We start from the raw sequence: 25268 nt of genomic DNA, 5'->3' as shown, positions 1-25268 counted from the left end.
CAGAATTGCCTAAAATTGTCCGGCCCAACCATTGCAGCGCAGCAACTATAATTCAGATTTTGTTTTTTGTTAGGGTGGTACATGACGGTTCTAGATGTCAAATGACACATTCAATCTTGACTAACAAAAATAATACAAACAGGATTATAGAGATCTGTACAAGAGGGGGCACAGTACCAGTCTCAATCCACCAAAAAAAGAGTCAAAATAATAAGATTAAATTTGAATAAATAAATACATTAAAATTGACAGTGTGCCCTGAAAGATAGGCTTCAACAATTTAATAAAATCTGGAAACCCTTCATATCTTATCTTGCAACTGCAAATCTATCACAACAGTGCAGCCCCAGCACACGATAGGTCTCTGTGGGTGAAGGGTGGTGAGAGGACTGGAGAAGTGATGTAGGTATGGGAGGGCAGCCCTGCGACTTTGGGAGCAACGGTCACTTTGTTCGTATTATGGTTATTTGTTTTTTACATTTTTCATTTACTATTTTATGTTGATGTACTTGGAATAATTTTACTACCTCATTTGATTTTACCACTGTGCCTACTACAATATTTGATCCCTTTTTGATCTCAGGATATTGTGCACAACTGTTAAATTCAAGAAAATGAACCTGAAATCAATAAAAAATATTAATATATATTTTTATGTAATTTTATGTATTTAAATCTCCCCCTAGCCTATTTTATTTTGTTATTAATTTTACGCACGTCATGTTGTATGTCTATGCTTTTGTATGTCCTTCTAATGTTCTAGAAAAGGCACTTGCCTGTGTTCTCCACACGGTGGCGCACTAACATCAGTGTAAGCCTGGTGGATAACCAGTGGCAGTGTGTTCCTTGTGTTCAGCTCCTGAAACAAGAGGCCTCATCCAGAGAGAACAGGGGGCACATCAGAGGAGCTGACAGTCAGTTTATTTATGACAGGTCAGAGTCAGAGGGTCGTTTATATATATGTATATAGATATACTGTATGTAGCCATAACTTTCATTCATATCCCACTGAGGAAATGATGATGAGCTCTAATGTTTCCTTTTATGGTAACACAGGGCATCATAAAAGTCAGGCCCAAACATTAAGTGTTTTTCTGCGAGTGTTTTACAACTTAGAGGTGGCCCCGTCATCGTGGAAATATGTATCAGAAACAGAGGAGCTGTGGTCTTCCCAAGTATTTGACCAGTCTGACCAACACCTCTCCACAGGGCGGGGGGCGGGGCCAGGGAGAGGCGGCCTCACTCTGATTGGCGGACGCTCGGTCGGGACGACAGGGGAGAAACTCCAGGAAAACTGACGGAGCTCGCGCACGATGTAACGGGAAGGGTACATTTTTGCGTAAAGGGGAAACTTTGTATGGACATGAGGATAATTGGGGACAACTCGCCATTTGTAACAGAAAAGCTGGACTTGTGAGGAAAAAACGTCATCTTTTAATCACCATTTAAACCTACAGGGTGTTTTTAAACCGCTTCTCGCTCTTAATTAAATATGAAATGAGAGTTTGACGGATGAAAATGCGCGTGGACCCCACAGCTGTGCACTGAGGAGAGGAGGTGCTCAGAGAAGCCCGCCAATGCTCACCTTTGGTCGGCACTTCAAAGCAACTTGTTGAAACATTCATCCGCGAGCGTCAGTGAGAGGAAAGGTAGCAGCATGGCTGAGCACGAGAGCCTGGAGTATGGGAAGGCAGATTTTGTGCTGTTGGACAACGTGTCTATGGAGGAGTTCATGGCGAACCTGAAACTCAGGTAGGCGGTCATTCACCTTTGTAATTCCTGAGAAACGTGTGTCGTCAGGTGCCAGGACAAACTCAGTGTCTTTTTTGCATCATTTAAACCGGAAATGTGTCCACGGTGTCACTTTTAGCCCCTCAACAGGTGCGACCAGCATCATTCAGAGTTTAGTTTTCTCTTGTACTGGACTGCACTGGCCCCCACTTGAAATATATGAATGAAAACAAGTTGCCAAACAGCCCAGCATGGCATTCCTGCCAACTGGCACTGCACCTACAACATTACTATAAGTCAATTGTATCCAAGTTGTTGGGGTGGCACTGCATTCATTTGATGCCTTCTTTCGATCAAACCGGTAAGTCCCATTGGAAAAAATGCTGTGTGAGACTCCACCCAAGCCACACACACACACGCACACACGCACACACACTGTGCCTACTGCAGACCGGTTTCTATCAGCTGTGTTGTCAGTGGCTCTGTGTCAAGCATGATGTCAAGCATGCTTTGTGAATGAAGAGAGAGCAGTTGTGGGTTCACATCACGTTTCAGACGGGCTGTGGCTTGGAGTCAGTTTCACCATCTCCTCTCCTCACCTCTGCCATCTGTAACGAAAGTGCAAACTGATCCCTGACCCCCAGAGTTGGACCTTTTAGTGCTCTGCATGCAGGACATAGTGCTGGTGGTTGTGGACAGTCATGGTACAGTAGAGGGGAAAGGGACATCATAGGTGAAGCTTTCTGCTCCTTTGCAGTGAGAGAAAGTTGTTGTGACAGCTCAGTGGAAGGTGACAGAGCAGTGGTATAGTATCTGATAACACAAGAGTAAGTTATGGTGTGATAGTAACACCGTTAAAGTAAGCTGTTGTCCAAGTTTGAAGGAAAGTTATCTGAAAATGACCTGCCAAAACCATATTTGAAGGGCAATTATGCATAGAAAAAAAATGTCTGTGGAAATGAAGTACCATTTTTCTCTCTGTGGTATCTGATGACTTAATGGTGAAGTGGCTCGACCCCAAAACTGAAATATTCCAGTCAACCAATGATTACAAATCGGAATGGCTGTTTAAGCTGGATAACTTTGTCTCAAAAATGTGGTGAAAAATGCACAAGGAACATTGTCATTTCTTTGATGTATCTAGGTTACACTTACGTCTTATCGGTAATCTAGAAGAATCACCTTTATTGGTCCCCGGGGGGGGGGGGGATTGCCTTTCAGTTACATCCCGTCCAAGAAACATAAAAAAAGACAGTGACACATAACAGGGGAGGACAGGAGTGGGAGAACTGTGGGTTGCCATATGAGCAGCGCCCCGTTTATTTAGATGAAAAAAAAAGGAGAACAAGAGGGAGGAAGAGGGGAAAAAAAAAAAAGCAACTCCCAAACTAGGCTCCTGTAGGGGGGCACAGTGTGGGGTTAGGAAAAAAAAAACACCTCAGCACATAAGCAACATAATAAGACATTACAACAAAACTCGAAGACTGTGTGTCGCAGCACATTTGGGCGCATCGCATCACCCTCCCATGCTACACTGCAATGAAGGGAGGGGGGGGGGAGCCAAGAAGGCGTTGAGTTGGAGGGGGTGTGCGTGTTATATGTGTCTTCATGTGTGTGTATGTGTAAGTCCATGTACTTCATCTCCACTCAGTCCCAACCCATTGTCTCTTGCCGTCTGATAACTGATGACGAAGACACGCCCATTGCCGTGGAGACGACCTCGGAGAGTTCTGATCCAGAAACAAAGTTCACAGGAGGAGGGGGTGGTGGGGGGGAGATAGGGCTGGAGCATCTTGTCTGCATAACATCCAGGAGAGTGGAGAGGTAAACGGCCTTGGGAAGGCTGGTTATCTCGGGGAGCCAATGAAGATAACAATTGTTTTGGGTCAGGCGGACACTGCAATTTTTCGTCTGCCTTTGAGTCTCTCTGAGTCTCCCGGTGGCTTGCTTCCAATGTGCCCGAATTGGTGGCCAGTTTCAGCCGAGCCGAGCTGACAACTTCTCCAAGTTGGCATCCATCTTGCGAAGGAGTTCAGGAATCGCATCCAGCTTGCGATTGAACTCACATATCGCTTGAGTCTGAGTGTTGACAGCCCTGCACATTCCCTCAGTCATGACGGGCAGCTTCTCGATTGCCAAAAGTGCTGCCAACGTCTTCTGAACTTTGCGATAGATCAGGAAGCTGCTAACTCCAAACAGCAGAATGCCTGTTATCATAATTCAAATTATGTAGACGTCTTCAACATCCTCAACGGAAAGGATCGACAGGCACACGATCCTCCACTTCTCCCAGGAGTCCATCGTGTATCCGGCTGCAAATGTTACGTCAGGGCAGGCGGGCTCTCCTTTACCCAGTCTCTTTGTCGAGAAAATTTGGTCGATTGCGTTGAGAGACCAGCTAATCAAATCTATTAGGTTTCGGTTATCTATAAGATAAGATGAGACCTCATTGATAAGATCAGACTTTATTGATGCTGTCACAACTATGAGAACCAGTTTGAAGAGACAGGAACCTGATAAGGAGCTGTTTAAAGTAATCCACACAACAGAATAAAAAGAAGTAGGTAAATTACATTCAAAAGCTGCACCAATAAGCCAAAACATTAAAACCACTGACAGGTGATGTGAATAATATTGATCATCATGTTACAATCCAATGTTCTGCTGGGAAGTCTTGGGTCCTGGTATTCGTGTGGATGCCACTTGACACACATCACCCATCCAAACACGATTAAAGACCCCCCTCATAGAAACGGCACTCCCTGATGGCAATGGCCCAAGGAACATGACGAAGACCTTAAGACGTTGGCCTAGCATTCAAATTCTCCAGATTGCAATTTGATCGAGCATCCGTGGGGCATGCTGGTACTCCATCTTGCAACCCTAAGGACTCAAAGGATGTGCTGCCAACAGCCTGATGCCAGGCACCACAGGACACCCCCCTGACGTCCTGTCTGTGCCTTGACTCTCGAGAAGTCAGAGGCTTTACCATGGATCGGACTTGGCTCTGACCTGTCAAGGCATGGACACAGGATGCTCAATCAGGTTGGGACCTGGGGACCTTGGAGGCCAGGTTGGTACCTGGAGCTCTTTGCCCCATTCTTCAGGTAATGCCTGAGCAGTACCAGTTTATGGTATGGCCTCTGGCTTTTCGAGTGTCAAGGCATGGACACAAGACATCTGGGGGGTGTCCTTTGGTGTCTGGCACCAGGGTGTTGGCAGCAGATCCTTTGAGTTCTTTGGGTTGCGAGGTGGGGTACCAGCTTGGCTAGGCCAGGTTGATGCCTTGAGCTCTTTGTCACATTCCTTTGGCCATTTGTGGTGCGTTGTCCTGTTGGCGGGGCACTGCCATCGTGGAGTACGACAAGTTGCATCCACATGAATGCCAGGTACTCAAGGTTTCCCAACAGAACATTACATTATGACGAGATAAACAGTCATTCATTTCACCTGTCAGTGGTTTTAATGGTGTGGCTGATAGGTGTATACATCACAGCACCAAGGTGATATACACAACATGACTTGAGCATTACGTAGAAAGCTTTGCAAATATACTGTAAACATGCAGAAGTAAATAGTCTGGTAGTGATAAGAATTTTGTTGGAGACGTGAAGGTCTAAGAATTTTTTTATGCCGGTCGTTCTTTCTGTTTTAATTTGCTGTGTTTTGTCAGCCCATGGAGGCTACTGTAGTTGTATACATGACACCTCCTCATCATCAGCTCACTTGGTATAGTTTCTCAGTGCTGCCCACACTTGTGGTTGATAAAGTAAATTTTCAAGCCAGTCCCAGTACAGTATTTAGACACACTTCCAGCAGTGACTTGTAGAGTAAATATTTGGAGAGTTTTATGGATGCAGCTTTCTCTTGTTGGCGAGTAGACTGCATGGTTTCCCTTCTATGGCCAAGTGAGCTTCAGTTAGTTACTTACAGTTTATTTACAAGGAGGAGTGTCCTCCGCTGCTCCCCACCAACGTGTTTGGATTCCTTTTCTGCCACTAGTGCGATAAATGATGATAATATTTATCTGCTTGTTAAAAGCAAGTGTCACGCACCCCGGTAATTTGAAGTATATTCTTTGCCCCGTTTGTATCTGTTGATAACTTAAAGTCTAATCAGCTGTGCGTCTCTGGCCTTTAGATAGTTAGTGTAAGCATTTTTTAACTTTATTCTGCTTTAGGTGTGTTTGTTAAAGTCTGTTTGCTAATGCTTGAGGTAGAATTCATGCTTGGTAATGTAGAGTCTGGCTCACATGATGTAGACAGTGGATATGAGCCTGTCACTGGCTGCCAATTTCAGATGATATTTACCTCCACATCTGCTCTCTGCACATTAAGGTTTTCAAAATTCCTTTGCTATGTGAATCTAGTCATGCATAGCCAGTCTTATCTGCACATTTTGTTTTACCTCTGTGCGTGAAACAACAACAACAACCTCCGAGCAGGCGGCCTACTCACTGTTAAGTTTTTAATGTTTTATGAGGCATTTTCTTTGCATGCATTTAGACATTTTATTGCCAGAGCTCGGCTCCCCACGTGCGAATGTTCCATCAAAACAAGTTCCCACTATTTTGCAGGGTCTGTATCGTGGGCTCAGCGCCATCCAAGACAGTTGTGTCTGGTTTATAGAAATGCAAACAACCCAAAGCATATTTTTTCCCCTCAGTGTGGAATTATGATGAGTTCAGCCAGACCGTTCTCCAGTGCTGGCACAGTATGAGATAGGTGTGGCTGTGCAAGACGAGGTAGTGCAGAACATTTAGGCATTTTGAAGAGATTAATAATATATTGTCATAAGTCCAAAAGTACTAAACTTTTGATGTTTCCATCTTCTTAAATGGGAGTACAGTACTGTAAATGGAAAATCTTTGTGTTTTGGCCTGTCGGTTGGACAAAAGAAGACATTTTATGATATCACCTTTGAAACTGTGGCCATTTTTCACTTTTCTGATGTTTTTTAGACCAAATAATTAATTGATAAATGGAGAAAATAATCAGCAGATGAATTGATAATGAAAATAATAAGTAGTTGCAGCTTTTACAGTACATTTAACTGTTGAAATGTGAAGCTGAAAATGTCTAAGAGAAGAGAGTTCTAGGTGTACAAGTGTGCATGTTTCACAGAGGACAAGGCAGTTCTGGTCACACTGTTTTTATAGCCATACCTCTTAAATTAGCTAAGTTGTGGCGGTGCGTACAGAAGCTCTGGCAAGAAGACCTGAGAGCAGCCAGACAGCACCGGGCCTCATTTTCCCCCATTTTCTGCCCGTTTGTTTTCCCTCCAACTAGACAGCTCGGTCCGGAGATGGCGTGTGCAGATTGTTATTTGTAGAGGGTGTGACCAGCCAGGAGTGCTTCCTTTTTGCTCTTTTTCCTGTAGTCTGAGAGTGTGCGCGTGCACGCATGTGTGAGTGTGTTTGCCTGGGTGGGAGTGGACCGCTGGAGGGAGGGATCCAGAGGGCACGGGGCATCTAATGGTCTCCATTTTTCCTGGTACAGTTATCCAAAACATTTGGGCTAGAGCACGTCTCCACATCTCTCCTGGGTGTATTTTACGCTACAGTACATGTGGGAACTGAGCCTCACAGTTAAATGCTTGGCCTTGCTGCACACTAAAGCTCGGCTCTAGATCTTCTTAACAAAGTGAATGTATTTGAATTTTTATTTCAAGTCCTGGAAGGGCAAATAAACCAGTCTGTGTGTGCTTCATCAGCCTCGTTTTTTTGAAAAGCAAAACATGTGAAATGGTTTTATTTGAAGTGGGTCAAAAGCCGAGCTGTGGTGTGCAGCCAGCCGTCATTTAGGGACTCTGCCTGAGTTTGACTAGCAACCAACTGAATTACACTGCGGTGCAGGGGATTTCTACTTGTGCCATTAAGTGCTCGCCATACCGAAGAGGTAATCAAGTCCCCAAGTGGCTGCATGTGAGGCACGATTTGGAAAAGATTGCTTGTTTCCCCCTCAGCGTGGCCAGACATGGTTGTTCTCGTTGACATTTACTTTGTTTGACTTGAGGTTGAACTGTGTGGCCCATTCCAGAGAGCCTCCCAGCCTCTAAATAGAGCCCAGCAGATGCCCAGTCTCTTTATAGAGATGTCTGGCAGGATAAAAGTTCAAGCCAAATTCCTGTAGGGTCTTGGGAATTTGCCTGAATCGACCAGTCAGCAGATAAAATTTCTGGGGCTGAAACTGTGCGGCACAGCCCATGATTGTACCAGCGTGTGTTTATGTAGGAGAATCAACTGATTAAACATGAGTCATGGCAGCAGAATGCAGCAAGGTCACAGACTGAGGGGAATTATAGTATCAGCTCTCTAAATTGATTTGTAATTGATGCCCACAGGGATGCTACAGAGCTGCAGGGGAGTTTCCCTATGACTAACAGGGATTCAGTATTTCTCAGGAGCTCTTGAGCAGGGTGGACGCCATGGGGGCTTCAGCCTAGATCTCCTAATATTGTCTTCCCTTACAGCTCGGGCAGGCAGTTTGATTTTGACGTCAATGGGCAAATTTTATAAACTTTGAGCATATTGTAATTCAAGTGGTCTGAGAGAACACTAGACTTCTGCACCTCCGCTTGGCTCTGTTTCTCAGTTGTGATGTGCAGGTCGACCCACAACCCACGAGTTAGGCGTTTCAGGTGAGCTTGTTAGAAAATATTACAGATTTCACCTCTGAGTTAGTTATTAATAACTAGCAGAAACACTAGGGCTGGGCAATATGAAGATTTATCGAGATATCAGACTATATATCGTCTTAGATTTTGGATATCGTTGTATCTTGATGTGGCATAAAGTTTTTTTCCACCCCTTAAAGGCGGCATTACAGCAAAGTGATGTAAATCAACCTACCAGGACTTTTCCATTAGTTTTAATATTAGTTTTTTTATGAACCCAGTTAGTCGTTATGTCTACATTATTGATGATTATTGATCAAAAAAATTTGGTCATGAATATTATGTTCCACTTTGTCTTCCAGTGCTATTTAGGAGATTTAAAAAAAGGAAGATATATATCGTTTAACGAGATATACAGATATAACAAGTCTCTAAACACACAGCAAGTGGCTTTATCGTCATCGCTGCTGTGCCAAGGGTTTCCATTATCCAGGGAAATCAATTGGAATCTGACATTTTAAAACCTCTCCGATCACAATGTCAAGTAAAAATATTTCCCTCTGAATATGTAGGCCTAACACTGTGTCCCAACAGCAGGCAAGCGTCTCTCTATCCACACTGAATCTGTTAAAAATGCACCTCTGTCACGTCATGTAAACAAACCATGTAAGATATCAGATACGCACTGGAGATCATACTTGCTCCGGTTTGCAGGTTTGGGGTCAGGTTCAGGTCATTGATTAAAGCATATTAAAGCATATTTTAGCAGTACTAAAACATCACGGTACATATGATACCATAATGTTGGAGTACTGTAGTACTACGGTACCTCACGGAACCACTACTGTGGGATAAGTTCAAAGTCCAATCACAAGAGGGTTAGTGTCCATGTGCCGTCCAATAACGGCGCACACTGGCCACCTGGCACTCAATATGCTGCTGCAGTGGTTTGTTTTCCAGTGACATTTCAGGTATTAGCTGAGCTATTGAGTCTCTTTAAGCAGTGAAAGTTATTATTTATTTATTTTTACTTGTAGGCTAGATTTGTTTATATATGCTACAGTGATTTGTTTTCCACAGAGCTCTACGGTGCGAGCATTTTACTGGCATTTGCGACTAAAAATAGTTTTGTGCGAGCAAAAGAAATCTTTCAGGAGCATGCTGTGCGAGTACAGATTTCAACCAGCAGCAGAAACGAAAGGCGAATCTTGCTGGTTGTGGGTTGAACAGGAGTCGCAGTATTCCTGCCAAATACGGCGGCCATAGTGCTCCGCAGCGCAAGATAACGGCTTACAGGCGACCGAGAAGCCCGGCTCCAGGTCCAGTAAGTCTTCATTGGTGTCATGGCTGCCCAGAAATACCTGAACAGCCGAGCCGTGGCAGCACACAGGTATGTGACGTGTCAGAGGAGGAACGAGCCGTTTACATTTCTCTCTTTGTGGCAGGTAACGGTCCACAAACCTCATCGCACTGAAGGTACTGTTCTTTACTTATCAGGGGAGGAGGGTGGTTGGTTGATTCTTATTTTATTGATTTATTTTATTTTGATCCCCCCCTATGTTCATCACTCATTGATGCTGTTTTTGAAGTATGAATAAGTCAATAAGTAATTTATTCCATTGAAATATCATTGATGTATTATAGAAAAGTGATTTATCTTTTTATAAATGACAAAAGGCACATCTGCCTCATTTTTGCTGTGGTATCGTGATACTACTCAGAACCATGATACTTGCACTGGTATCGTACCGTGGGTCCCAATTTTGGTACCGTGACAACACTAATCACAGGTCATTTTCAGAGAGAGCAGCTGCCAATCACTGCTCATGAACTGTGGTCAAACTGTCAAACTAGGCAGCTCTGATCAAAAATGAATCAAGACGCTGTTGCTACACTGCCTATTTCTCACGTTCTCAGGTGAGAAATGTGTGCGACTTGGCTGCCATGTTGAAAACAGTCAAGACGAAACCAAGCACTGCACACTGGCCGTAGCAAACGTTCTAATTTTACAGCTAAACAGTACACTAAAATATGTTTCTGAAAAGATTTGAGGTCAGAAATAGGCAATGCAGGTACAGGATGTGATTCATATTTGATTGGTGCTGCCTACTTTGACAGACTGACTGCATTTCAGTGACTGATATGACTGACAGCTGTGTTAGAGACTCCCTATATCTGATTGGTTGTTTTCATAACTCTTGCAAATGCCTTTAGGAGTACGACAAGGATTACAGATCATCTTTGTCTTGTGCTACTGTCAGATCATGGTGACAGTTACGAAATGAAAAAGCGTATTGTCATATTTGCTAAAACAAAAGTTACCTTCTTTAGCTTTAACCTGTCTTAGATAAATAAAGAGAAAATAAATATTACAGGAAACTATTTCAAACCTACAGCAGTGATGAAGGCTCTCTGCACGCTGTAGGTCTGGTGGTCCTGTGAGCTTACAGTATGTGTGCCAGCCAGGCTCAGTTTTACTGCAGCTAAATGTCTTTATAAGGCAGCGTTGTTTTGTCTGTCCCCTGGAATCCAGGAAAAAAACATTCCTGCCAAACTGCCATGTGTTTCCCAAATAATTGCGGAGGGATTTTTTCAATTCGTCTTTCAAATGCGTTCCTGATATTCCAGATCAAAAGACTGACAAGCATTACACAACTTCTGTCTCTGTTTTTGTGCAGATGAATGAGAATTGGTGAAGAAGAAGCTGAGAGGGTCGGATTTCACAGGACTGGATGTTTGTTTTAATCTTGTTGGAGTACATGACGGGTGGGGCTTATATATCCCATAGCAAAACACTGTGAGAGCCCAAATATGTGCACTATTTGAGGGACAGCTTCTGCACAGTCTGAAGTGCCCACATGTGGTATGCACCACTATCTGGTGCAAATATGTTCAACAGAGGCTACAAATTCCTAACTGAGGACTTGTGTTTTAATAATTTTCAAGGTATATATTGATAGAAAGTCATGGCTGAATCAGTGGCAATAAATTCTGCAAGCTCCTGTTTGTTTGACTGTATGAACTGCTCCGAGTGATTTGACCTTTGAACCCACCTATGCAGAGTTAAAGAGGACTTTGAACAGGAAGTCTCCAATAATATGGAGCAGGCCAGCGAGGCAGGAAAGCTGGCATTTCCCCTCGCCTTTGCTCCTCACATTTCATTATTTCCTGCAGCTCCTCTTCACAGCTTAGTTGGGAACCGTATGTGCAGACAGACAGACAGACAGACAGACAGGCACATGTATCTGAGATTCAAAATTGTGGGGATTTAATTCTTAGGTAGCAGTGACACATACTCTTCACAGTTACATAACTCACAAAGTTAAAGTTACACTCTATTTCTGGTGTTTCCTGGATTTCACCATGAAATTACAGGCAAATCATTCTCATCTGCTGTTTAGAGGAACAATGGCTCTCCTGTTTTAAACTGGTCAGTAGACTAGAGGAGGTGTGGTGCAGAAAGAGACAACCCGACGCATTCTCTCTTCCTCCTGCAGAATAATCAGAGGGATCAAAGTACCCTTGAGGCTCAGGTAGAGTGAGGATTGCCAGGTGGAGAAATCTGAGGTCAAAGGTCACAGTTTGTACTTCTCCTGTGAGATACGGTTCAATAAGTAAGGCTTTCATTTCAGTGGAAGACCAGGTGATACTGAAAGTATTTTTATGTCAGGTGTAGGGACGTCAGTTTCGGTTAACACCAATTAACCGGTAACTAACTGATTAACTTTTAAGACGAAAACTCAATGATTAGAATACAAGATGTATTAAATGCTCCCTTTAGAGCTCATTTATGCTCAATGTTAAATACGGATCCGGATACGGACGGAGCCTTCTGTCTGTGCTCCGCGTTCATTTCGTCTCTATTTCTGCACGTTTCCATAAAGCTTATGGATACGGGCCAAATGGAGCAGTACCACCGGGAACCGTGGGGGCAGTGTTGCTGTCACTACCCGATACGTAGCTCTAGTGAGACACGAAGAAGAAATAACAATTCAGTTTCTCTCATCGGCAGTACTAGAGAAAAGAATTTTCCGTCCTCCAGTCGCAATGTATTTTACGGCCTCACCGACCACCGCCTCCTACAACGCTGCCTCTGTTTTTGTCTTTTATGCAAGAGGTACATTATCAATATCTCCTCCACATTCGCCATGTTTGTTTTTGAGTTTGTTGTTGTCATAAACTTTTGACGCTGGGCTGCCCCCTGGTGGATATATTGGTTAACATCCATGCCAACATAAAGGGCGCATGGAAGTATGTGGGCAGTGACGGTAATATCGTTTGAAATGGACGTATACATTTTCGTACGTAAAGGGAGCATAAATGAGCCCTTAGTCTGGCACTTCATTGACTCAGTGAGTTTCAGCATTTCAAAGTGCTGTTCATTTAGAGGAGATGAAATTTTAATGTTTTGTGTTGCAAATTTCTTGAGGAAAAAAACAAGTAACACCTGTACACCACACAGGTTTAATGAAGACAATGTTGTGATCCTACTCAGATATTCATCAGGTCATTTTTAACCTGACAAATATCTGAGTAGGATCGAGCCATTGTCTTCTTTACACTTGTGTGGCATGAAGTAGGTGTGCAAACGTTACTTTTTTTACTCATGTACACTGTTTGTTGATAGCCTTGCACCTACGTGATGTGCGTATAATTATTCCCTCTCAACGTTAGTGTTTATTTTCTGTTGGCTTTGCTGACAGACAGCCAGTTGGCCATGTTAAAGGAGCTGCCGCTGTCTACCAGTCATGCAGTCAGTAGAGTCTCAGCATCAGTTACAGTTACGACTGAGCTACAGCAGCACAGCAAGCAGCATTAGCAGTGTCCCGGTACATAGCATGAGCAGCTGTATCCCGGCAGCAGCGTTAGCAGCAGAGAAGCTGGACTTGCTTGAACGGTCCGCTGGAAAACCAAAGATCAAGGACGCGGCGATGCGGCGACGCGGCCCTGCCACGGCAGCCGCCCGTGAGCAAACAAATCAGTCTCCAGCGTGCCGCTGTCCAGCAACCTCGAATCTGTAGGGGAGGGGGGGCGGACACGACTCGCGGCAGTATTTTGAATTTAACCGTTTTGGCCACATTCTTACATACAGTGCCTTTAAAGGGCCAGTGTGTAATATTTGGCATGGTTTATTGTCAATCTGAATATTCTACCCAATAATATGTTTACACAAGTGTATAATCGCTATAAAATAAAATTCGTTTGGTTTTCGTAGCCTTATAATTATGCTTTTATTTATATATATATATATATATATATATATATATATATATAGCAAGGGCCTTGCTTTAGAGAGGTCGCCATCTTGCGCCGCCATGTATGTACGGCAGACCGAGCGGACAATCCAGCCAGCCATAGAACGCGTTTCACGTGTATAAATAAACCAACGAAGACGGCGGAAAGAAGGAGGAGGAGGAAACAGCAGAGAGTGTTAGTAGTTCGTCGACAGAGAGTAGTGAAAAGTTTTTTTAGTTATAAAGTTTGCGAATGGACCACACTTACCACGCAACAGGAGAGAATGAACCTGAACCGTCATCTGCGAGGAAAAGAAGACGCAACTTCACTCCTTGTGATTAGGGATGTCCCGATCCAGCTTTTTCACTTCCGATCCGATACCGATATTACAGCCTTGAGTTTTGGCTGATACCGATACCGATCCGATCCAAGCACGTATTATACATATTCACTTATTTTGTTGTCAGTAATGTTAGAAAAGGTTTGATCAAGCAAAGAACAACTACTTAATCAGGTTAGTTAGAATGATCCACAACAGTTGGTATGACAAACTGACCTGTTTATTGTTAACAGGGTTAAATAAACAAACTTTAAACTTGAACATTAACATTAAATAAAAAAATATAGCTGGTTTGCTTTGGCTGCTTTGGCCCCTTAATAAATAGAAAATAAATCAACACAAGAAATCTTTAAAATGTCTAACAATGAAATTAAAATAGCAGCAAGACTCCACACACTTGTGCTTTGGCCCCCTAATACATAAAAAAAAAAAGATTAACACCACAAGATATTGTTGGCATTTAACAAACAATGCAGCCTTTCCTTTTCAGTTATTTTAGTAGTGTTTTTGTAGTCCATCCATGGCTCCAATTTCACTGATTGTGCCCAAAACAATGCCATCAGTGCTCTTTACTTAAACAGTAAGAGTATAAACCAAATAAAAATATCACTCTCAAAAAAACAGAGCAGAAAACAAATAGTCAGTTAACTAAATTGACCGCTACTCTTCCTACCCTCTGTGTATCTGCCGTCTGCATGCTGGCCTGGTGGATTGATAGTAAGAGCAGGAGCGGATCACTGGAATGGACTGCTTGAATCGCGGAGCGCTGAACTGGCCGGAAAACCTGGCACGGACTCTGTGAAAAACTGGATCGGAGTTCATGGATCGGCATTTTTCCATGCAGTCCGATCCGATGCCGATGCCCGTTTTTTGCTAATATCGGCGGCTGATACCGATACCGATATATCTCCCCAACAATGGTAGCAGTAGCACCGAATCCGATTCTGTGCATTCAGCCTCTCTTCTCGCCTGCTCAGCATCAAACACATGGAGTTCCTCATCTGTATGCTCCGGCTCAAACAGGTATGGCTCTGGGTCTGTGTCCGCTACAAGAAACTCTTCAAAATTGTGTTTAAAGTCGTCCATTGCAGCTACTATAGTCTGGAGATATTGCTAGGCTAAATAAACAGCTGAGCTCTGTTTACAGGCTACGCTGTCAGTCAGTGTGCGGGCTGGAGATTGAGCAGAGAGGGGAGGGGGGTCCCCACTCGGTATGGTAAACGAGTATGTGTGTATTAAGTGTGTGTGTTACGCTAAAAGAGTCAGAGTTTGGGACGGAGTCTTTTACCCCCTGGAGTGTTACCAGAGTTTTTGGAGTGCTCAAATAAACTGGCCTTTTTCCCCGAATGCTCCTCTGGTCTCCTGCTCGTGAGGGATTCATTACAATATCGTAACATGGTTTAGATTTCTAAATAAACATTCACCTCGTCGCTAGATAGACCTACTCCTGAAAAACTCGTGCGCAAGGCTTTTTGTCCCTACGAGGCCACCGTCATTTACCTGATGGGAGGGGTGAGTGAGTGAGCCCTGCAATCTAGAATTTGACCACTGATGTCACTGTTTTCAACCCATTTTACACACTGGCCCTTTAACATACGGAAACGTAGTGGCCACTGCCCACCCTCTGGTCCACACTGATTAGCTAATGCTAGCCTTGGCTGCTCTGCGCTGAGACCACCTGTGTTGGGTGGGAGCTACCTAGGGGTGCCACTCATTTCAGATTACCATTGGTAACGCCTTCCTGGTTGCTGGACAGTGTTGCTGTGGTATCATGGTGGCCACCCTAAGGTCACTTCCCAGATGTCCAGGTGAGGAAGCACCCTCATTTTGAGTTAAAAAAAAAAAAAACCTTTAGCACCACTAGCTGTGCTGACACTGCTAACGGTGCTAACAGAGCTAACAGTGATGACATTGTTAACAATGCTAAAGAGGGTTTGTGGTTCAAAACTGAGCCGCTCACTCATCAGAGCGGCTCAGTGGGAGACTGGAGGGTGGCCGTAATGGGCCTCATTCGCAAACAATGCATATACAAATCTGTGCTTAAACCATGCATACGAACTTTATAGTAAATATCAGGGATTCATCAGTATTTTCTCACCTGAATTTTTCGTACTTTGGGGACAAATTTAGAACTGCATCAGACCATTAGCATGTGCAAAAAATGTAAACACACACCTCTTAACTAGATGTATAACGTATTAAAACCACATTCATCAAAAAAGGTTTTAATTGACAACAATATTTAAAACTGTTAGTTTATTAATTTACTTATACATGCACTTATTTCATCCTCATCAGTTATTGTCATAATTAAAATATTCCACAATAAAAACTGAGTGCCCCAGTCTTATCTTACAGTGGAGTATATGAGCATGTCTGTGTTAAAATTTAACAGTTTTGATTTCCATTGTTTTTATTGAATCTAACAGTGGTTACTCCCACCAATTTTTAGTGTCATGAAATTATTATTAGCTCTGTTATTATCATTATTATTCTAATTAACAGGGTATATAAAAGATTCTGATTTACCTCTAAGCAGGTGGTAAAATCTAACCTTGTTGAAAGATATTGCACATACTGGTGTATCTGGTCCTTAATATGAATATAATTCTCCTTATATAGAGAAGAGAGGGCGTGGCAGTGTGCTGATTATAGATAGCAGGCACATGTCTGTTCATTTACAACGATTCTGATTCACCAACGTATGCTGGGTGATAAGAACAAAATCAGCCGGTGCGCACGTATCATGAATCTGAAGATAATTTTGCATGTGCACTTATTTTATCTGCAGCGTAAGAACATTTCTAGGTACATATTAGTGAATGGTGCCCAGTGTTTCCACAGCAACACTTTTGAACCAGGATGGCGTCACCAGTCGTAATCTCCGAATGAGCGACAGCACTAGCTTGCTCCCACCAGACCCAGTTGGTGCACTGTGCAGTAAATTGAAGAGTAGCAAAGTTAGCCTATAAACCAACATGTATAACTGGTCAAAAATATTCCTGACAGTTAACAGATAATGGTTGAACCTTTACATCTCTAGTCTGGATTCTTTAAAGTATTGGCATTTGGCATCAAAGCGTTTTTAGTTCAGGGTCCTTTCCTTCGCTCACATATTTGCTTTTTTCGTGCCATTGTTCATTCCTCAGCAATAAAAGCAAAGTCCATGCGCAGAACACACAGTTCTGGCTGACATATCCTTACCCTGCAGCAAAGATGAAAATGGATGATACTGCGCAGCAAATGCCTCTAAGAATATTTAATCCCAACCCGCTTATTAAAGTTTTTTCCTCTTAGCGGTAGTCAGTGACTGGAAGAGAAATATTTATAGATGAACGCTAAGATAGATGGTGTCCTCCTGTTAGCTTCCTGCTCATTTGCCCAGTAGCTCTTTCTCTTGGCGAGACCAGCAGCAAGGGAGTGCAACGGGAAAGTTTCAATCATAGGCTTAAAGGGACAGAGTCTGGCCAATTACATAAGTGAAATATTCTTCTTCAAACTTCATGAAAACTCCACATGCAAGTGCTGCCTCAGTGCCTCAGACCGACACTCCCAGGAGATGTCTCACTAATCATGGAGAAAAAAGAGTCTCCCCTGAACTGACGGGTTCATAGAAGGCTTTTTGAGAAATGCTTCGCAGGCCTGCTCTCCTGCAATCCAATAGTGAAAAGTCCAGTCTCGCCACAAGAATTTCCATACAACCATCTGTAATCTGAAACACATTACCATCCTTACATAAACAGGGGCAGTGCTTGTGTAGCTTTATTCCCCCCTAAAATAAGTTCACCAGCTCAACAGAGACGTCTCATTTGTGGACTGCCTGAGCTGGCAGGCGGGGTCGGGAGCAGGCCATTTAGCACAGGCTCATGTTTTTGTTCTTCTCTTGGTGCCTTTGTGTCATAGTTTGATTTGGACCCTGCCTTTCACCATTTTCTCTGATAACTTTAGTCCTCTTACACATTGTAAGATGTGTGTGTTACGTATAGACTTAGTATGTTTCAACCAAGATATTTTAAGTTTCAAATGTGTCTGTAGCATCAAGTATTGGCATTGAATGCTTGGTCAGATGTTTACTTACTCTGTGACGAGATATTTTCTGATTTAAAACGTAACTTTGCAAGCTGAGGTTGAAAGTCTACCCTTGATTGTGGAAACAACGACTCAAGGTTCATTCAGTTTCTGCTCTGGGGCTTTCAATCATTTCACGTGGTTGTAGTTGATGGATAGACTTGTAGATGTTCCTCCATGTCAGCATAAAAGCTGAGGAACAGCTTCTAAATAGACCTTGTGGTGAGTTTGCCCAAATTAAATAGTCTAAAAGTAGTTCTTGAACAGTTGAGTTTGTTAGGACAGCATTATGCATCGTTGTAGAATTGGCATATTTTGTTAAAGGGGAGAAGTGTTTGATCGGGGCTGAGCTGGACGTTCAGTGTGACAGAGACATTTCCCTAATATAGTAAACAAGCTAACTGCGCTAACGACGGATCGGAAAAGTGCATTAAGTTGCTGTGAGCTGTAAATTCACTACTTCTAAGCAGAAAAATAAGATAATGTTGTCTCTGAGCCTTAGCAAAATCTGGGGACCAAAACATCTCCAGAAGTACACCACGCAGCACAGTGACAAAAAAAGGCCATGATTAATATCTCCTCGTCCATGGTGTTCACGGGGTGAAATGATGTCTGAAAACCTCTGACCTGTTGACTTCAGGCCTGCCTCTGCCCATTATGTAGTTTTTAAGGTGTAGTGCAGGGAAATATGATCCGCCGTGAACACTGTGTATTTTATTTTGAAAATTAACCGGATGTTTTATCGTGTTTCTGTGCACGACTTCCTGCCCGGCACGATCTGCTCTGTGCTGAATTGCTGCGTTGTGCTCCGGCGTCCGGCAAAAATAGAAGTCCTGCGTATCTGTTCCGGAGGGCTCCGGAGTGCCGGAGCTGAGACGGAGCCGGAACGCAGCACAGCCGCAGCTGGTGGAAACACACACATTGACTAGAATGGAATCCTATCGGCTCCGCTGCCGTGCCGGAGCGGAGACGTAACCAACACGCATCTGGTGGAAATTGGCCTTCAGTCGACTGAGGGATCTCCACCCGATGATTCAATTCAATTCAATTCAATTCAATTCAATTCAATTCAATTCAATTCAACAGGCTTTATTGACACAACATTTAACGTGTGTTGCCAAAGCACAAAAACAATTAAAAGATTGTGAATGAAGCAGCTGATCACATGAAAGACAACATTAGTCACGTAGGGGTGTGATGATGCATCGATCTGGATCGATATATATCGATTCAGTGATCGATCCAGTATCGTCGATGCAAAGTGAAAACGTTGATACATATTGTCATCCGTAAGATACACCTTTATTTTGAAATTCCCATGGCACCATTTCCATCCAAGCACACCTCCATCTTAAACATTCAAACAGTGTTAGCAGCCAAGCACCAGGCAGATAATGGTACGCAGCCAAGAAAAAGACATCGTTTCACATCAATCACAGAATTAAAGTGAATCAAAACGGCATCATGGCAGATTTTGTAACATCAGCAAATATATCAGTGTCGAAAGAAGCAATGAAACACCCCTTTTAGCAGATCTTGGAAAATACTACTGCAGAAGGTTTGTTTAAAGCCTTGAGTGTGAAGTCTGATTATTCGTGTCAACCGGGGCTGAAGACTATAAATTTAAAGGTTAAAAAAGATCGGCTGGTGTAGAGTTAGAAAGAAGTGAGCTTAGCAGACTTCTGTATCCCACTGCTCATCTCTGCTTCAGGCTATCAGCTCGAGGCTACATTAGCTGCTACAAGCATAACACACTCAAAGCTGTTAAATGAAGGCTGGGAAACGCTCCCTGGGGTCTGACACATGCACAGTGTAGCTGGAGCTGTGATGTTGGAGGGTTACGGCAGAGAACGCTGGATATAAAGGGATGGTGTCTGCTCAGGTGCTCTCAGCCTGGCAGAACTTTGTGGGTACACTCAAATTGACGCTGGCCGATACAAAATAAAATGTTTTCATATAGAAACCTTTGAAATAATTGCAGAACTGCTATTCTCACCCATATCTTTATTTTCCGTATGAAATATATTCAAACTCATCAGTGAAACAAATTCATCATTCCCATTTTTTAGTGCGCCCACTATCGAGTGTCATACCCAGTGAGAGAACGTAATATGAGGCCATGACTTCTCCTCTTTTTAACCTTCTTGAACACACCCCAATCTGCAGCCAAACTGTCAACAGTCAAGTTGCATTGTGGGTAATGTAGGCGCCAGTTTTTGGCAGGGAAGAAAAGTATACGGAATGAAAAAAGACTGGACTCTGGATCTGTTGCTCTGCTGCATCGATTTTCATAATTTTGATGATACTTCTTAACTGTCTGTCGTGAGTTCAGCAGTATTATCGAACTGCATTAAACCTTTTGTATGGTAATGAAAGGGTTTTGTTAAAAAAAAAAAAAAAAAAAAAAAAAAGGTTGTGTGGTATCAGTACCAAGACTTAGTTATTGTCTTGATGACCTTGTTCATCACGGAGGAAATTTAAGGTTTCAGTCTCTGTCAGGTCAGGTAACGTATCATCTTGTGCACAGTTTTAGTATCTTTGAATTGCAAACGATCACCCTGAAAGAAGAATCTTCACTCCGGCCATTGTTACTGTCTCACTTAAGGATGTAATGTTGTTGGGCGTCACATTAAAGCTGTCTGGCTCATGATTTAGCAAGCAACCGCATCCTCTGTCTGCAACATTACCCCCAGACACAACTTCCCAGAAGCCTTGTTCTCCGACACACACACACACACACACACACACACACACATAACACAAGAGACGGGATGCATTCATGCAACGCTCTTATCTCCTCTTTGACCCTCATTCACTGAGGCACCAAGCATTACGTTTTTCAGGAATCAGCTTGCATGGCGTCCTGTGTGGGAATCCCTAATGATGCATGTGACTCAGATGGCTGATGTTGCTCGTGTGTGTGTGTGTGTGCGGGTGTTTCCTTTGTGTATGTTTGTGTGTCCTGGGTGGCTGTGATGTCATCCTCTGTTTCCTTCAGCGCTGCATTGTTCTCTGTCCACCTGTTGGAGCTGAGCCCTGAGCCGCTGTGGGGGTGGAAGAGCTTACTCACTTTCACAGCCAGGGCCTCACATCACTTCGCACACACACACACACACACACACACACACACACACTCAAACATTGGGCTGGATTACCTACTGACACTATTCAATGCACACATTTTACCATTAACAACCTTTAGACGGTGGAAAGTAGCTATGTACATTTAGTCAGGTACTGTGACTTACAGTACAAATTTGAGGTACTCTTACTTTACTTGAGTATTTCCATTTGATGCTACCTAATACTTATACGTCGGTACATTTCAGGAAGAAATATTGTACTTTTTTTTTGCTGTCCATTCATCTAGAAGGGTAATGCATTCACTCAAGAAACAAAAAGGCCCTGTTTTTCTGAATAAAAGAGATTATCTCAGAATTCTGAGAAAGATTTTTAGGGAAAAATTCTGCGCTGTTTTTCTGAATTACCAAGATTATTGTTAAAAGTTTTCAAGAAAGAAATCTGCTTTGTTTTTATTGAATTAATGAGATTATTATCCTAGAATTCTGAGAAAAGCTCCTGTAAGGCTAAATTAACAAGATAATAATCTTGTTTCTTCTGAATTGTCTTGTGAAATCAGAAAAATAAGAGCAGAATTTTTTTTCCATATTATTTTTCTCAGAATTCTGAGGTAATAATCTTAATCTTAATCTTAATTCCATAGACTGTAAAAAATAATGTACGTAGCTACTGTGACATCACCCATTGCTTTGTGAACTCCTGTTTTGAAGCCTCGAGTTTGGTATTTCGGCTGAGATCATCTTGGTTTTTTGGAGCCGTGGAGGAGTAAGGGGTGGATCTGTCTGAGAAGTTAAGGACCCTATCAGCAGACAGCCTGTCACTCAAAGAGGCCTGCCCTTAATTATGTGTAACTTTAAGCCTTAATAAAATGTATTCAGCCCTTGTACAGCTGTCATGAGTGTTGAAGCCCAGGGTCTTGTTAATTCAGAAAAAGAGAGCAAAATTTGTTTTTCCTCAAATGAACGCAGTATGCTCTCACAGACAGCCAGTTAACTAGCTTGTTTTCAAATTAAGGTTTTAGATTTTAAAAACACAATAGGCTTACAAAATACAATACAAAACCCTTTACAAAAAAGTAGAGTCTACTTGTGCTCTCTTTTCGTAGTTTTCAGGTGTTAGCAGTTCTACCAAAGTATAACTTCCTGTCTAAAAAGTCCCCAAAAATGAATATTTTTTTCTTCTCAATTTTTTATTCCAACATTCCGACCGTATTGATATAAAAATACACACACGAATGGGATGTCGTTCCTCACAAGACATGCAGAGCACAAGACAATTTAAGTGTGTATTGTTTTTATTAACTAGTCCATACCCATTGGTAGCTTTGTCACCTTCTACCTATGCCAATCCTCAATGCCTATGTGCAGTTTCACATAGATTGACCACGTCAGTGAGTAGAAAAACGTGGGACAGACAGAATGACTGACTGACAGAATGACACACTGACAGTTTCCGTGATTATGTACAGCATACCATACCATGACAGTGTTTCCTCTAGGATTTTTTTCAGCAGCAGGGTGGCGGGGGGAGGGGGTGAGAGACATCCCTTGGCCGAATACCGAGTACCGAATACCGAATGCCGTTTTTTAGTTTTTCATTAGTTTTTGCAGATGAACCCCCTCCAGATTAGTGTTGTCACGGTACCAAAATTGGGACCTACGGTACGATACCAATGAAAGTATCATGGTTCTGAGTAGTATCATGATACCACAGCAAAAATGAAGCAGATGTGCCTTTTGTCATTTATAAAAAGATAAATCACTTTTCTATAATACATCAATGATATTTCAATGGAATAAATTACTTATTGACTTATTCATACTTCAAAAACAGCATCAGTCAGTGATGAACATAGGGGGGGTCAAAATAAAATAAATAAATAAAATTCAACCAGCCACCCTCCTCCCCTGACAAGTAAAGAACAGTCCCTAAAGTGCGGTGAGGTTTGTGGGCCGTTACCTGCCACAAAGAGAGAAATGTGAACGGCTCGTGTCTCCTCTGACACGCCACATACTGTGTGCCGCCACGGCTCGGCCGTTCAGGTACTTTTGGGCAGTCATGACAACAAGTTATTCACCTGGAGCCGGACTTCTCCGTCGCTGGTAAGCCGTTATCATGCGCCGCCGTATTTGACAGGAATACGTCCTGTCTGCGTCTGTGACCCCCGTTCAACCCACAACTGGCGGGATTCGCCGTTTCGTTTCTGCTGCCGGTTGAAAACTGTACTCACACAGCGTGCTGAATGATTTATTTTGCCCGCAAAAAACTATTTTTAGTCGCAAATGCGAGTGCGGTGACGGATGGACTAAAATATCGCCACACTGCCGACATTTTACTCCATCCGTCACCGCACGCTGTTTGATTGCGTTATCAAAACATGTCGCTATTATTCGGCCTTGTTTTTCACTTATTCCACCGAATACCAAATGTGTGTTTTTTTGCAATATTCGGCCGAATATATTCGGTGCATCCCTAAATAGGAGCCTTCCCCCACTCCCCCCTCCCCTCACCGCTGCTCTCCTCACTACACTGTCTGCTGCGCTGTGCAAGTGCACAGATGTCTCAGAGTGGTGGTGGTGCCGCTGCTAAATGAATGTAGCGGAAACACTGCATGACTTAGTCATACCAAAAAACCAGAATAATACCAGAAAAAAAACTCAACATTGGTCCACAGGGGGAGCCACAGCGATCGGTCGCATTTTAGCCATTTTTAAGCATTTTTCTGTTGTTATAGCGCCACCCAGTTGCCAATTAGAGTTAAATTTCTCCAGTCACCTTGAGGCGTCCTGTTCTACATATCTACCAAGTTTAGTAAAAATCCATATGGCGGTTAGGCCTAGATAAGAAATGAGCTCTCTAGCGCCCCCATTTTGTTTGATGGGGTCAATAATGGAGGGGTCCCCTCAGATTATGTGTGGTCATATGCCTACAAAGTTGCGTGGTGATGGGTGAAACCCTTGAGATGTTATACACCTTTATGTGATGAGCCACGCCCTCCGCAATATTCATTGCCTTATAGAAGCTCAGTTTTAGTAAGTTTTCCAACTTTTGCCAAGAGGGAACTTTAGATATTGGTCCCTAGATTATGTTCACCCAGTTTCATGCAGATCGCTCAAACTTCCTAGGAAGAGATCGATTTGAAGTGTTTTTCCAAAAATTCAAAATGGCGGAAAATCTATATAAGCGGAAGTTATGGGTTCTTGTGTTCCTCAAGAGGAGAGGCATCTCTGTGCAAAGTTTCATGTCTCTACGACATACGGGGCATGAGATATGCCCATTCAAAGTTTGCAATTTCAATCGGTTGCTATAGCGTCCCCCTTTGGCCAATTGATGTAATATTGCTTCATTCACATCCTCCCATGACCCTCTACCACTGTGCCAAATTTCACATGGATTGACCAAGTCAGTGAGGAGAAAAACGTGGAACACACACACACACACACACACACACACACACTTAAGTAGACGTTTAGATGCAGGACCTTTACTTGTAATGTAGTATTTTTACATTGTCTTTTGGTACTTCCACCACTGTCTTTAAAGGAGCAAGTCTTTGCTCTGTACAGTTAATAATGCCATCGTCCATTTCCCTCCCTCTTTTGTCTATCCTCTATTATTCTTTGTCCATCTGTCTCTTCTCGTGCTCTTCATTTAACCCTGCTAGAAATTGTTACGCCTTCCTGAAATAGCACGTTGAGTAATGTCTGGTTCTTTTGGATAGATTCATTTCTGTCTTTTTTCTCCAAATCTATCCAGTCATCCCTTTTCATAACCGAGCCCACTGTGATTTTTACATCAGCTGCTGCTGGCCAGTGTTGAAGCATAAACAGGTTCTGCACCAGACCAGCAGCCAGGTCCAAACCCCCACCCCCACACCAGCAGCAGCAGCAGCCCTCCGTCATTTCACCAGAAAGCCCTTTTTATTGAATTTTGGAAATGTAATCAGATTCAAATCATCTCTGGAAATACATGTTACAGTCACAGCTTGGTGGCGGTATATTTTTATATGTGTGAGTGTGTGTGTGTGTGTGTAAAGGGGTGTGGTGGATGGCTGTGATCCCAGTCAGCAAAGAAGGAGGGTCAGCCACCTGATCTGCAGCCAGGCTGTTTACACATGGCTCCCATTTCCCATAACCACCCAGAGCTGGCAGCCTCATGAGAACATCCTGTAGTGTGAATGGAAGGAACACATGCTGCT

At 43.0% G+C, this 25268-nt stretch overlaps 1 protein-coding gene across 1 annotated transcript in view; it reads left to right on the top strand.

Annotated features, from left to right (window-relative positions):
- Positions 1-1299: 1299 nt before the first annotated feature.
- myo1d (myosin 1D) overlaps positions 1300-25268 on the top strand; it is a 192329-nt gene continuing 168360 nt past the window's right edge. Inside the window, exon 1 of the mRNA XM_033611683.2 lies at positions 1300-1752. Coding sequence (XP_033467574.1) covers positions 1658-1752 — 95 coding nt within the window. The 5' untranslated portion in view covers positions 1300-1657. The remainder of the gene's footprint in view (positions 1753-25268) is intronic.

This window comes from Epinephelus lanceolatus, chromosome 21, assembly GCF_041903045.1.
Source record: "Epinephelus lanceolatus isolate andai-2023 chromosome 21, ASM4190304v1, whole genome shotgun sequence".
NCBI lineage: Eukaryota > Metazoa > Chordata > Actinopteri > Perciformes > Serranidae > Epinephelus > Epinephelus lanceolatus.
This window is presented reverse-complemented; position numbering and strand designations above follow the sequence as displayed.